The 15762-nt window shown below is 38.5% G+C and overlaps 1 protein-coding gene across 1 annotated transcript in view; it reads left to right on the plus strand.

Moving 5' to 3' along the window:
* nbeab (neurobeachin b) overlaps positions 1 to 15762 on the plus strand; it is a 257230-nt gene that overhangs the window by 183634 nt on the left and 57834 nt on the right. The window contains exon 40 of the mRNA XM_059534202.1: positions 14134 to 14251. Within this exon, the coding sequence (XP_059390185.1) occupies positions 14134 to 14251 (118 nt within the window). The remainder of the gene's footprint in view (positions 1 to 14133; positions 14252 to 15762) is intronic.

Genomic DNA, 15762 nt, shown 5'->3' on the forward strand with positions numbered 1-15762 from the left:
ATTATAGCAGTAAGACAGTCGAGAGGCTTTATTATTATAAAAAACTGTGATATTGTGATATAATATTCAAATTGAAAATAATTGATTTGAATTTGAATATATTTTAAAATGTAATTTATTCCTTTGATGGCAAAGTTGAATTTTTTAGCAGCCAGTACTCCAGTCTTCAGTGTCGCATAATCATTTAGGAATCTGAATCATAATTGTTGCTGACTTGTTTTTGCAGAAACCAAGATATTTTGGGGGATTCTTTGATGAATAGAAAGTTCAAAAGAAATAGAAATAGAAATTTACTTTAGCATTACAATTGTCTTTACTTTCACTTTTATTCAGTTTAATTAATCCTTATATTTTTATTCTTATATTTTATATATATACACACACACACACACACACACACACACACACACACATAAACATGGGCAGTATACAGTATATGCTCTGACTTCTGCATTACACTGTACTGAAATTCAAATTATTTTATTATTGTGTCAATTTTGCTGTTGGTGGGGCAGAGCGTGCTCAAAAACAGGCAGAGGTGTTGACACCATCTGACAAACGCGGATTAGCCATTTACAGAAGCTGTAATATGATAGGTCAAGGCAAGGAGGTGCTTCCTGTACAACTCCGGCTTGATGTAATGAATGATTGACAGGAGAAGGAGAAGCTGCCTGTCACCGGTGAGGTGCAGGCTTGATGGCTGCCGCAGAGCTCCGTGGATCCCTTGATCATGGTGGGCTGCGCCCCTTTCATCTGCGCCCACAACTCTGCCAGGAAAAGCTGCTTTTCCTCCCCCAACCTCGTTTTCATTTTTTTATTCCCCCTAATTTACACATTTAAGACATTTTTATTTGCTTATTTGCAATTCTCTTTTTATTAAATTTTTTGGGGGGCTAGAGAAACTTCACTCCCACTTTCTCTCTACCTCCCCTCCCTACATCTCACTTTCTCTGAGTTTTTCTCTTTCTTCACAGTTTGCCTTTGGGCGATGAACTAATTTCAGGCTCCATAATTGCAGCGTGTTATACACCTGCCTGCTATTAATTCTCCCCCGTCATTCACTCTCTCCTTCTTAATGAGATATTATTGTAATTATTGTTATTATGGTGTTTGGCGTAATTAACGTGATTGATGTTGGTGCTAGGGGAGGGTTTATTTTGGCATTTGAATAGATGAGGGGATACTCTTCGATCGCACAAGACGTGACCAAAGTGCGCTGGTTCATTCCTTTAGTCATACATAATGGATCCAGTAAAATTGAAGGGTTATTATTTCAGATATATCACATCCTTTTAAATTATTATTTTCAAGTATGTGAACCAAACTGCAAGTTCTGGTTTGGATGGTGAACCACATGTTGCTATCTTAAGACTAGACTTGTGAAAGGCCAAACAATTGCCAGTTTGGCGCTTTGTTTCGATTCGTCACTTGGATCCTGTGAAATTCAAATATCCCCATCCTTCAAATGGAGGGCTGAGGCTTTTGCCCGGTCCAATTCCAGTCGCTTTCACATTCAGATATTTGTGTAAAATATGTCATAAAAAGCTAATATTGATTTTACGAGTATTACAATCATTTAATTTAATTCACTTTCTTGTAGCTCAAACAGTCAAGCATGGTGCTAGCAGTGAATGAATGCAAAACTATATTTTTTATTAATAATAAAATAAATTATGCAATAAATTATAAAAATGCAGAATGCTTTCTTCATGGTTAAAGGTAAGATTACTCAATAGTAATTGATTAACTTCAAATGTAAAAAAAAAAAAACTGTCTCCCAAATTCTCATTCTCTTAGTATTGAAGGGCTTTTAAGTGCTATAAGTTTAGTGCAAAAGCCAGGCAGCACTATAGCTATGTTTTTGTGTGTGTGTGTGTGTGTATGTGTGAAAGGACAATAGTCAAAGCAGTATTTCTGGACAGCTGTTAGATACCTGCTGTTTTAATAGGCAGATTCCCCTTGAGGTCTCATTATAGCCCGTAGTCTGGGGCAAAAGAACAAATCTCTCAATTATCCTTTTCTATAGCAGATGTCCTTGCTTCATATTTATATAACATTTAGTTGGAACCCATGTCTGCATTCCATAAGTCCTGAAGTTTAGATACCCAAGACCTTAGGACTTAATGAACAACATATTTCAGGTTGCCTGAAGTTGCAGGGACCCTGTTCTTGACATTGCATGTGAGCTCAGGGTCTCGCAGATAGCAGGGGCTTTTGTTTGTCCTCTTTCCAAGCTGTGGATCTTTGAGTGGGTGACAGCCATTTAACACGCCACACGACCTGAATCTCAAGAGCCAGTGTCAGGGCCCTCTCCAATCCTGTTAAGTACAATTGCCATTCATGCTCTGTCCTTTCTGCTTTGAACTGCTCCAGCACTATGTCCCCTGCAGAGTTGGGTTGTGTACAAGAAACACACATTTTGCCATTAATTTAAGCATTTAAAATTTAAATTTACTTTGTTGGTGACGTCTTATATTTTGAGCTCCAATGATGATGGAAATAAAGAACTGTCAAGCTGGTAATAAATAAACTCACAAACCAGTACTTTCATGTAAATTTTAAGCTCTACAGAGGCTTTTTGTAAACGCATTTGGTCCGTTTGCTATCATGAGTACTGTGGCAGTATTTTTTTATCTTTTAAATATTTCTGCCAACATGTTTCCTCCCCAATAACTCCAGTCTTTCTCCTCTCAGAGTCTATTGAACGACCCAATGCATTCAATCACGTTCAAAGAGAGAGCTGAAGAAAGGACGGAGCATAATGCTTAATAGGTGCTTTAGTAATTCTGAAGTTTTCATTTCTTAATCTGTTCTGAAAAGCTCGGCAGAGAAAAAAGGCCTTGCAAATGGCCCTCAGAGTTAATTTGATGTGACTTCTTTACAATAAGGCCGGTGGAACGCTAGAAGTCTATTCTGCCACGTTACCTTTTCTTCCATCCTCCTTGGACCCTTGGAAACCGCTGCCTAAATGTTTCATAAGATGGCCTGTGTAAGCCACTAAAGTATTCTCTTCCTACAATGCCCACTTTAAGACTATTATTACACTGCACTTGAGCCAGAGGAGAGGATACAAATAGCAAAGCTTCAGTCTCTCTTTGTTGCAAGTCTGGGATTGATTTAGCACAATTGGGAGAGTTGTTGTGTTCTAAACACACTTATTGTATGCCTCATTTCTCCCTTTTTGCCTTTGTTAAAGTCTCGGTTTCCTTTTTTGTTGATAGCAGAGGCTCAGACACAGTGTGTGCTTACTTTGGCGAATTGCATATGAATAGATAGCAGGCCCCATGAGAACACATTACTTTGAGACTTTCCTAGTACGAATTTTGTGTAGTTTTGGTACATTTTAGTTTTGAAATTATAAAATTACTTGTGGAGTAATGATTCTTCTCAAGCTGGTTTCCCTGAATGCTTTCTCCCTTTTGCTATTGGTCATGGCCAATAGTCCCACCCTCAAACTCAGGCCATTAGTTGAGACAGTGTAGCTACATCATTGTTTCTCTGGATTCTTACGTCATGTCCACACTAATACGTTTTCGTTTGAAAATGCATCTTTTTCTCTCCATTTTAGCCTTCCGTCCACACTGACACGGCATTTTTAGTCACAGAAAACATAGCTTTTTGTAAACACTCTCCAAAGTGGATCAATTTGAAACAGCCGTTTTCGCATTGTAGTGTGAACATTGAAAACAGAGGCTTTTGAAAACGATAATGGAAGTTTAGGCATGTGACGAATATTATACCAATAGATATATCTTTGTTTATACTGGTATTGTGTACGTTATGTGCTATGCACTTTCACACTATTGCTAAAGATGTGTTACTTTGTACACTCTTCATATCACAGTCCTGCAAAGATGAAAGCAAATTTACTTGCCATAGCTATTTGTGGCAAAACATGAGGGCGGTTGCGTTTTAGATCAGACATTCAATCATAAGTGTGTACGACCTGAACACGTCAGCGAATGGCGAGTTAATTTCGTAAATAAAAAATAATCCTGTCAGAAAAACTGCATAAAAACGTCTCATGTCTGTTTCGTGTGTATCATCTGCAGTGTGCTTTTTTGAGGCTTTATGCATGCACAGAAAGCGAATTTAATGTTTTCTGATGTTTCAGTGTGGATGAGACACTTTTGGAAAATGCTTTGAAAATGCTAGTGTGGACAGAGATCATTTTAAAATGAAAACGCCATTTTCAAATGTATCTGGATTAATGTAGAGGTAGCCTTAAACAAACAAAGCAAAGTTTACATAGCGCCTATAAATGGCTTTTTTTGCCTGACTCTGCATATTAAGGTAATGTCAGTTTTTGCTTCGCCAAAGAAAATAGCTCCATCTTCAAGCAACACAGTGTGGCACTGTTTTTGCTGAATGAATCATTGTTTTTGCATTAATTGGTTGATTGAATGATTCAGTGATTCTTCCATAAATGAATCAGTGTTTTGAACAAATTTGTTAAGTGAATGATTCAGTGACTTACTTACAAGGCAGTTACTTATATCATTCCTAAACAAATCTGTTTTGAATGAATCAACTGAATGAATTATTCAATGAATCATTCTTAAATACAGTTTATTGTAAAGTCTGACTGAAAAATCCCAACCACTTTACCTCAGCAAAATTTGCTAAAAATACACACTTCACATTCAAGTAATACTGATTAAGAGATATGTCTTACACACATGCTAGCAAGTGATTAGGTTTGGAACAGTCCCAGAATTTCTCAAGCGGAAATGACCGGAAAATAAAGATTTTATTCTACAGACTAAACCTCTCCCATGTGACTCTCCACCATTAATCAAGATCTTATTTCAGCACAAAAGTTCAATCAATGAGGAAATGCCTATGATCCAGCTTTGGGGAACATTTACTTTTAATAATAAATCACTTTATTGCAGTGTTTTGTATACTCATATTACAAGCATTTCCCTTTATACATCAGGGATAGAGAAAGTGAAACAGATAGAAATGTTAACCTCTGTATTCTCCTCTGCATTTTATGGGAATGGCTTTATGGGGGTTCAGAAGAGACAGCATGATTTAGGCCTCCAGTTGAGATACACATTCACTGATGAACCAAGACAAAGAAGAGAAGCCACTTCTATTTTCATTTTCTGCAAAAGACAAAAAATCTCTCTTCCTGTAAGTTTAGCGTGTGTTGGAGCTAGCATGTCTAGGTCGCTAACCCTGGAGAAAATAGCTTGCATTAATATGCTGTAATCCAGTGTAATTAGTCAAATAGTCCCATGCCAAGCAGATTGTCACAGGCTGTCAGTTTTGGCAGGCTTGCAAGATGGGCCGCTGTCCCGTTGGCCAGCAGGGAAACCACCGAGAGCCCATACATGTACATAACACCCACATGCTTCAGCTTAGCAATCAACCACGGGTCATCAGGGGAGATCATTTTTGTCTGACTGCAATAAAACTATCTACCTAGTCAGTCTAAAAACAACATGCATGGCAAGATTTTTAACATTGCATGTCTCAAAACCAGTCCGATCTTTAATTACTTTGAAAAGATTCTGTAAGTTGTGTTTAAATTATTACGAAATTGCAATTAATTGTGAGATTTGACTGCAAAAGTTGGTTTTAACATCAAATGAATTTAGTTCCCCCTCTGTCTTTTTCCTTTCAAGACTTCCTCGACCTCCATCTCTTCCTCATGGTGGGGAGCGATATGCAAAGTGCGTGTGCACATGAACTAAACACAGTCAAAATAATTATATCAACACCAGTCTTCTCCTCCCACTCCTGAAATCCTCTAGGAAGCGTATGACATAAGTTGACGAGGGTTGTCCAACAGCCCCGTCAAAGCCGCCCGGAAAGCGTCTCCATGCGGTGCTGGATTAGAGAGGGTAAAAAGATTTAAACTATATAATTACAAGGGGATCAAGTGCAAATTATCTACCATGCTCAACAGCCAGATTACCCTCCACTGTTTCCATCTTACTTGCCCCTGAGGATGAAAGCAACCCCCCTCCCACTCAATGCAGAGACTACCATACGCATTCTAGTGCAAACAGCTTATATTTTTTACTAAGGTCATATTGTACCAACATATTTTTTTGTGTGTATTAATATTTTATTTTATTTTGCTGATAATCTTCAAAGTGCGTCTGTTGGCACTAGGGAGACAATCATTGTGGTTACTTTGCACTTTGCTGTAAAGGACATGGAGAAATCTAAAGGAGTGAGTGAGATTCTTGGAGGGAAGAATAATAGATGAAGGTGTGAGTTTCACAACAGCCGAGTTCGACCCCTCATACTCTTGTTTCCAGATGAATTTTGTGTAATAGTTCCATTGCATCCATTGCTACATCAATTTGTGCTTGTTGAACGTTTGATTTCAAAACCATTGGCCTTAATAGAGACTTTGTCCTCCAGCAATAACAGCTCTGGAATGGTTTTCCACTAGATGTTGGAACATGGCTGCAGGGATTTGCTCCCTTTAACAAGCATTAGTGAGGTCAGCTGCTGAAAATCCATCTAAAAGGTGTTCAGTGGGGTTCAGGTCTTGTGCAGATCAGGCAAGTTTTTTCACAGCAGATTGACTAAATCATCTCTGTATTGACCTCACTTTGTGCAAAGCGCATTTTGAGGCTAAAAAAGAAAAGGTCTGTGCAGTTCTACAGATAAATATAGTCTGAGGAAATTTTAAGCATCCAGAATGACCGAAATAGCCAAACCTGTTCATTGGTAGGGATCTCCACATATTTTTGGTCTTGTATTTTATCTCTTTCCATGTGAAAAGCGCAGTGCTTTGTTTGTGACTTCTCTGTGTCAGGCTGAAGAGAGGCTATTCATCAGGCCAGTGTGATTCCAGTCGTCTTATAAGCTTGATGAGTCTCCTAAGAAAGGCCATTAGTGTGGGCTCAGCAAATGGACCCCATAGAAAATTACACTTCGTCTTTTTAAAAAGCTCTTAACACAAGCCCTCTCAAGCTGTTTATCTAGATTAGTGTACATGTGTGCCTAAGGGGACATTTATATGCCTCTTTCTGCTCATTGCTTCTCTTTGTAGCCATTTAGATTTTTGATGAGCTTATCATTTCCCTACAAACTATTATTTAATGAAAAACAAAATGGCTCAATCGACTGCAAGAAGAATACACCATTACCAACATATCTGTTTTCATGGCACGCACAACCTCAAGAGTGCGCCTGAAAGTAGGTCCTTGCAGCAAAACCATTATTGACAAACTGGGTTGGACATATAAGGCAGTGATCTGAGCAGCGAGCAGAGCTCATATTCATCCGTTTATCACCGCAGTTTCGCTCCGCGACTGAAACCGTGTAACCCCGACACACGCTCTCACACACCCTAAATTTATGTTGACAGTGATTATGCAAAAACCACATCCTCTTTCCGGAGATACCTGCTCTGGGAGCCATTCCCCTTTACTAGGGCTGAAAAATGGATTCCGTGAGGAGCGTCCAGTGAGAGGCTTCTGATAATCTAAAGGAATTTTAAATGTTGCTTATTTTCTCTCCTAAAGCACATGTCACAAATAGGAGAGGTCAGATGGGAAATACTTTTGATGTGTGTGTTTTCCTTTCAGATGAGTGGTTTTCATCTTTTAAAAGGATCTACAGAAACTTCTGGTAAAGATATGGATCGATGAATTTCACTAATCATGCTTTAGTTTTGAAAGAGCTCAGTCTATATCCCCTCCCCCCCTTTTATAATTTTTTAATCATCCGTTGTGCTTTCAATTATATAAAATTATGCTCAGCTACGTTCCAGTTGCCTGACTTCAAAGTATATTCAGCAGTGTATTTTTGAAGTGGAATGCCAAATTATACAGAGGCAATATTTGATCAAATAGTACAGAAAAACTGTAATGTTGTTTAATATTATTGCAATTTAAAATATCTGCTTGCTATTTTAATATATTATGGCAAAGATAAATTTTCAGCAGCTATTACTCCATTTTTCAGTGTCACATTATCTTTCAGAAATCATTCTAATATGCTGATATAATGCTCAAAAATATATCTTGTCTTATTATAATCAATGCTAAGAACAGTTGTGCTGCTTAATATTTCCCGTATACGCTATTCAAATGAACAAAATTACACAGTTTTGGTAAATTTGATTACAAACAATTCAGTCACTTTTTGGAGGACATGTTGTCCAAAACTGCTAAAATTAGTTTACTTGTTATGTAAATTAAGGTCGAAAGGGCAGCAGCGGCTTTGAGGAAGAAGTATGTAAGCATGAATTTGGCTGCGACAAGGCTAGGTGAGAGGACACACACACACACACACACACACACACACACACACACACACACACATTTATACACATGGTGGGCAGACTGGAGTAGTCACACCTTGTCATTCTATGCTATTTCTCATGAAGCCAGTAGCCAGCAACAGCCGGCAGTAAACAGTCCAGACCCCCACCTGTTCAAAAACAGAGCCTTTGGTAAAGACTGTCACATACTGTGCTGGTCTTTCCTCTCTACGACTACAGTGCCACAGCATGTCTGTATGTCTTTCAAACTCAGCAGCCCCTTACAGCAGACACCCTGTACCCTGTATGCAGTAAAGGCATTTTACAAGCCACAAAAGTCACTCAGTCTTTTTGTATGTGTGTCCATTATTGCTGTTGAGTTGCAGTGATTGTTTCAAATGTCTGTTTAATTTCCATTTAATCTCTTTAAAGGAAAAACCCACCCACAAATAAAAATTGTCATCAGTTCACACATGAAATGAATTTTTGTGCCAAAATTTTTTGGTTCTTACATGTCTTACAATTGATCAATTCTGTAACATCATTAACCTCGACCTCGCAATGACCTCGTAGTAGCTGAGTCTCGCGGTGATGTGTTTGTAAACATGAAGGGGTGGACATTGTCAGTGTTTTTATTGATGTTTTCATTTTTCTCTCAGACATTCGCATTTATTCAGCTGCTTTTGACCAAGAGACATTGTATAGATGACTTTAGACATTTCTTCCATAAACAGTGGAGAGCAAATGTGTCATCTGCGTCAGAATGTTATGATTGGCCCAGAGTAGACGTCTTTCATCAATGCATTCTGAATTCGTACATGCTCATGCGGGTAATCTCGTTCTGTGTTCGCCCGGAACACATTACAGGTAAATTATTGATAATGTTACAGAACAAATTTACCAGTATTTTTGAAAAGAGCCTACACATGAACTCTTGAACAGCAATCTTTACCAGTAAAGACTGTATGTGTGAAAGAGGCTATTGACAGAATTAGCCTTTCGCCGACCCCTCCCCCAAAACGGCCATTGTCCAATCACACATCATACCAACCGTTACTATGTGAGGCAGTTCTGACAAACTTTGACTCCAAGCAAGATGGTGAAGCGGTGCGCCCACGGCGTTTGTAAATCGGACACTAGAATAGAGCTGTAATCCGGCCTTAAAAGTTAGGCCCGACAGGACCCGAGCCCGGCAGATTTCGCCCCGAGCCAGACAAGTACATTTTGATTGACAGCTTTTTAAAAGCTCGAACCCGTTTACAGCCCGACATTATTCAAATGTACGCACGCACACAGCTCTTTTGCCTTTTGTCATTTATACATGTTTTAACATAATTTATACATGACTAACGTAATAGGCCACTTGGAAGTTTGAACGAAGAAATAAAATAAGTCCTCTGTGACATCGTAACATCTCAGAACTCTAAATAGCCCTAGGTATTCAAAGATGCCACCTACGTCACTACAAATAGAACGCCGCCACATTTGCGACCGACTCGCCCGGTATGGCCGCCCAAACTGCCCATTTGAATGAGAGAGAGAGACAGAGATACCTGGAGAAAATTTCTATTTTAGGCTCCGATCCTTATTTGTTACCCCCAGTTTTCTTTTGTCCATTATTATCTGCCCCAGACTTGCCCAAATTGGCCTTCCATGATATATATATATATATCTTGTACATAACCCCTCCCCATACAGTGGGGATCGCTTGAAGGCTTTCAAGAGTACAGATGCGTTTCAATATGCTGTGGCTGGATGGGTGAAAAACGTGAAAGTGCGGTACCTGGCCACCAAGGATTTATATTTAATCATGGGAAATGTAGGTATTATAAAAACAATTTCAAATGTATGATTTTGGTGGTAGTTTGCTCTGACTAGGTAGCGAGTTGTTAGCTAGCTAAGTGGCTAACAGCTGGTAGCCACGGGCCGGCACACGGCTAGCTGTCATTAATCTAGGGTGACCAAACGTGACCAAACGTGGGTGTCCAGTGATCTCTTCGAATGGCAGCTAACCACTTCTTTCTTCTATCCTTTTCTTTAGGTATATAATAGAATAACAATTCGGGGTTCCTCTTTCGGCTGTTGTTGCAGCCAACCTCACAACATATTGCAGGCATATTCAGACCGTCGGTCGCAAAGATGCCGGCGCAAAGCTATAGTGACGTCATGTGAATCGAATGAATAGACTCATTTAGCCTATAAATAGGCCAACGCACCAATAAAAACGAGTCTTTCTTAAAAAATTTTATTAAGATAAATTATAAATTAAGATGGGTATTTGGCAATAACGAAATTAATTAAGATAAAGACTCTGCCTTATTTGCTTCGCCATAGCAGCTGAAATTTAATAAAAGAATAATGCCAACATTAGCCTATATAGCCTATATGTCTACATTATGCATTTAAGACTCAATTAGTATTTAGTTATCATTTTTAAAACCTTTACTCACCAAGATAATAATAAAAATAGCTACTCGCAATAGACAATAATAGACCATAACATATGAAAGAGAACTTTCCCGGCAGTGCAAGAGCATGACTGGTACACAAGGCTGTGCTGGTTGCGTTTGAGGTACAGGTCATGGTGTTTCTCAGATTTCGCTTTTTTTCCCTCCACGGCATACTGTAACCCCTTTTGCCTCGATCTGGAGGATATCGTGGAGGTATTACTCCAAAAAAGGTCACTGACACGCACGGGTATACCTCTTCCCGTCATGGCAATCTGTCGCGCTGGTCGTGTTTGACCATTTGTTTGTCGGAAGTAGCAACAGTAACTAAGGGGGGCGGGGCTCGGCGAAAGGCTAATTGTCATTTAGTTTGCACTGTTCCTTTAAATGTTTCTATGTGCAGGTAAGATGACTTTTAGGCTGTGGATTGTGAACCTATTTAGCTCATATATACATTTTCGCTCGCTCACTCACCATAGGGAGCAGTCACCATTCTTGAGATAAGACAAGTGCTCTCAATTTCTGGACACATTTCATCCTCTCTCATTCCACACACACACACACACACACACACACACACACACACACACACACACACACACACACACATTCAATCCCAGCAGTGGAAGCCTATTAGACAAATCTGCAGAGAGCCCAGCAGAGGTGCTGTGATGGCAGGTTGTCAGTGCGACAGACGACCAGCTTTATAAACATATCAGTCATGCTGGCTGTTCTATCCCCGGCCAGACTCAGCACACATTTGACATGGAGAGGGATTGCACTCATCCCTCGAGGGGCTGGGTGAAAAATTGTGTCCGGTTTAAAAATGATGGATCTTTTTGATGTATTCACCCCGTCATAATGTTCCATTCGGCGGGCAGTTTGCGGCGTCCTTTGAAGAATAAGGATGGTGAAAAAGATTTGGCTTGGATGTCATGCTCAATAATAGCTGTTAATGGCAACTAAACAAGAAGAATTGTGGGGCCAATTATCAACAGGAGTCTAGTGTTTACATACAGAATCCAATTTTCAAGCCTGCACTGACAACAAAACAATTGCATTATTCTAAAATTGCAATATGCATCAGACATGTTAATATGCATCTGTTAGGAACCTTTTACAACTCTAACAGCTGCATAAACAACAGACATAAGCATCCAAACGTGGGCTAGGTAACTGTACGGCCTGTGTGTGCGCTGACAGGGCATGAGCAGTGAGGTAAATGCCTGGAGCCTGTTCCTGCTCGAATGCTGCTAGTGTGATTAGATTGGGGCAGATGCCTCCAGCTGGCAGGCCTGTCTGGGACCCGGGGCCGCTCGCCCTGACACTCGTCACCATTGTGACACCTCTGACAGGCAGCGGACAGCCCAGCCAGACAGGTTCATTAAGCCCCATTTTTTACAGCTGGGCCTCTGTCCTTCTCTCTCTCTCTCTTTCGTCACAATGAGAACAAAAAGACGGGAGAGAATAACGACTGCACTTTGTCAAAAGACCTCTATGTCTACAGGGGCACTGGCTTGTTGATGTTTGATGTGCCAGCTCTGTTGTTATGACAAATTTTTTTCTGATGTGACCTATTTTGAGACGGTTTTTCTCCAGCAGAATCTTCTGTTGCCAGCTAACCCTTTGGCCGGCGCTTTGTCACAGGAAGAGACAGGGCATGTGTAGATGCATATAAATTTGAATATACGTCAGCTGAAACAAAAGCAGGATTAATTTGTTTTGTTTCTGTTTTCTTTTCTTTTTTTGAGGGCAAGTACCTTTCATTGCAAGCACCTGTCACATTTTGTTCAGATATAAAACAACTACTACTTCTTAATAGTTCAATTTATTATTATTATTATTATTGATTAATAACCCTAATAATAATAAAGCACAACAACATTGCATTATTTTAGTTGTAATAATACATAATTGTTTTTAGCATATAGTATTTATTATTATTATTGTTGTAATTATTTTTTTTTTTTTGCATTATTATTATGTTTTATAATTTTATAATTTAGTATTATCCATAATTAGTTTTATTAATATTTGTATGGTTATTTTGCTTGTCATTGTAAATTATTAGTACATTATTATTAGTAGTAGTAGTATTACAAATATGATACCGTTTTATCATAATCATTAATATGTTTTTTTATTATTGTGTATGGTTTATTTTGCTTGTCATTATTATTATTATCATCATCATTATCATCATCAATAATATTAATATTAATTATTATTATCTTAAGTGTAGTTTATTTTTTGTTAATATATTATTATTGTTTATTATATTATTGTATTTATTATTATTATTATTATTAATAATATATTTATTAATACAGATTTTTATCATCAATAAAAATGTTTTTATTATTATTGTTGTTTTTGTATTTGTTTGTCATTATTTTATGAATAATAATATCCCTTCACTATTTCTCTGCTGCTGTTCTGCTATTGTTCTTCATCACTGGAACTCTAATACCAAATCAACCTATATCTACAGCACAACAGCTGTCTTTGGGGGGCAAACCTACCTGTATATCTAACATTGGTTATTGGTGGTTTGTGTGGAGTGAGGTTACCTATGGTGGTGGATGGTGAGCATTTTGATCGAATCCATTTTTAATTAAGCACCAGAGACTCGCAAGTGACAGGATGCTCTTCAGTGTCAGCATTGCACATTATTCTAGAGAGAAATTAAGCAAGGCCTGTCTGGTTGGTTGAAGCTTTAGGTGCTAAACTTTACCCGAATCCCATTCACAGTTACTGTACAAAATGTCCCAAACCTTTCCTTACCTCTGCACCCACCCAGAATGGGCTCTTATCTATATGCCACAAGACATTCTCTTTTTGGGGTTTGAAGTGTGTGAGTGTGTCTGTATGTTTGTGTGTGTGTGCATGTGTACCTCTTGGTTCCTTAAAGTGGTAGGTGGGGAATGGAGTTCGCCTCATTCTCACTTGTCAGGATGAAGCTCTTGATCCTGCATATGAGGTCCCTGGGGGACTCAGAGGAGAAACTCACTAATGATCACCCCCTCTTGCCCAGGCCCCGTGTTAGTATTGATTATTTACGCCCGCCTTACCCCCGTAGAGACTTGTGTTCTAACAGCACCACAGGAGAAAATATGTGTCAAAAAATGGAGGAAAGGTGGAAAGTTGCGCCTTTGCATCATGAACAGAAAGCAGCACCTTTTTAGAGATGCCTCCATTTTGAGATAATCAAAGCCTGGCCTGCCGTCGCTCCATGGATACAAGCCAACATTTTTGACGGGAATGGAATATTTTGCAGTGCTCCGTCAAAGTGGCTTCATGGCACGATGATTGGAGTGACAATCAAACTGCAACTACGGAATGTGTTTCCTGAGCAACGATCATAACACGTGTGACAGCGTATTGAAAAACAGTCTGGAAAATCTGTTGGATTGCACTTTGGTTAACGTATCTCTTTCCTTCGCCTGTGCGTAGGTGCTGGTCTACTCCGATGGGCTTCACGGTAAATGGATGTTCAGCGAGATCCGAGCAGTGTTTACCAGACGCTTCCTGCTACAGAACACAGCGCTGGAGATCTTCATGGCCAACAGAAGTAAAACTGCCCTATGTGTTTACCACATTATGAATACAAAAACAGTGGCCACTAAAAGTTTATAGTTAGTTAATAACAAAGAATTTAAGATCTGAGTCCTGCACTCTGAGAAAAAAGGTACAAAAGCTGGCATTGGGCAGTACATTTTCAAAAGGGTACACTTTGTATGTTATTTAACCCAAAAATATGCATATTAGTACCTTAAAGTTAAATATTAAAGGTGCTGTATGTATTTTGACTGTAATAAGGCATAAAAATACCTTAATATGTTTTAAGAAACATGCTACGTTAACATACTTGTTTAACTGAAAAACAATGCTACAGTCAGTTGTTCTACTTTGAAAGTGTGCATTCCAGGCCCGAATGTCAATCTTTTATTTGGTTTATGAAACCCGCCCTCTGCCAGTTTCCCCGATTGTATTTCAGCACCCCGGGTTGCCCTTTGGTGGAAAACACTGCTTATTTCATTTCATTAATCATCAAGTGTGCTCGTTCCTTTTTGTGTCGTCAATCCGGCAACATGTTTCTGTGACAAGTCTGAGGAGGAGTAGCCAGGTGAAGAAAACCCTCTCCAATATTTTGAATTTGGACTGCAATACCTAGTTCAACCACTTGGTGTCAATCCTACATACAGCATCTTTAATACCTAAATGCTACATATTAGTGCATACATATTAAGTTTCTTAAAACCTGCTTCAAAAATGGATGACCAGGTTTTACTGTTAACATGTCACCATAAGATTAAGTTGGTTAATGCTGTTTCTATTAAACCTATAGTTTTCACACAAATATTAAGCAGAATAACGGTTTTCAACATTATGATTTTTGAAGGATCATGTGACACTGAAGACTGGAGTAATGGCTGATGAAAATTCAGCTCTGCACCAATGGATATTAATTACACTTTAAAATATATTAAATAATAACAAAAAGTTACTCTAAACTGTAATAATAATTCACATTATTTACTGTATTTTAATTGGATAAATGCCAATTTGAGTGACCAAAGTCTTCTTTCAACAACATACAAAAAATTACTTCTTTATTAATTCTTTAACAGATTGAAAATATTATTTCAAGTTATTGTTCATTATTAGTTCGTGATATTTAACGCATTAACGAATCATAACTAATCTTTTATGGATAACTCCCTCCCTCCCCATTTATATTTAGGTCAAAGAAGGGTCTGAATCTCAGTGTAAAATTTGATATGAAATCAATCAAAATTCAACCAAAAAGCTTTTAAGCCATTTTTCCTGGATTCAATGCTGGCAGAGATTTATAGTTCTTTATAGTGCAATATAGTGTCTCCCCATTGGCCTTGGTAGACTAACAAAATTATATGCTTATTTTAGAGTCATCAGCTCTTTTCTCTATATAATTGTTGTTTTATTAAGATTGAGAATAGTGTGAGACTGAACGATTGCTAAGCTTCGTATGATTACCTGTTCTGTAGTCTTTGTGCTGTTTGTGGAAATGTTTACTCATATTTGGATGTACTGTACTGTAGG

Source organism: Carassius carassius, chromosome 41 (genome assembly GCF_963082965.1).
Source record: "Carassius carassius chromosome 41, fCarCar2.1, whole genome shotgun sequence".
Lineage (NCBI taxonomy): Eukaryota > Metazoa > Chordata > Actinopteri > Cypriniformes > Cyprinidae > Carassius > Carassius carassius.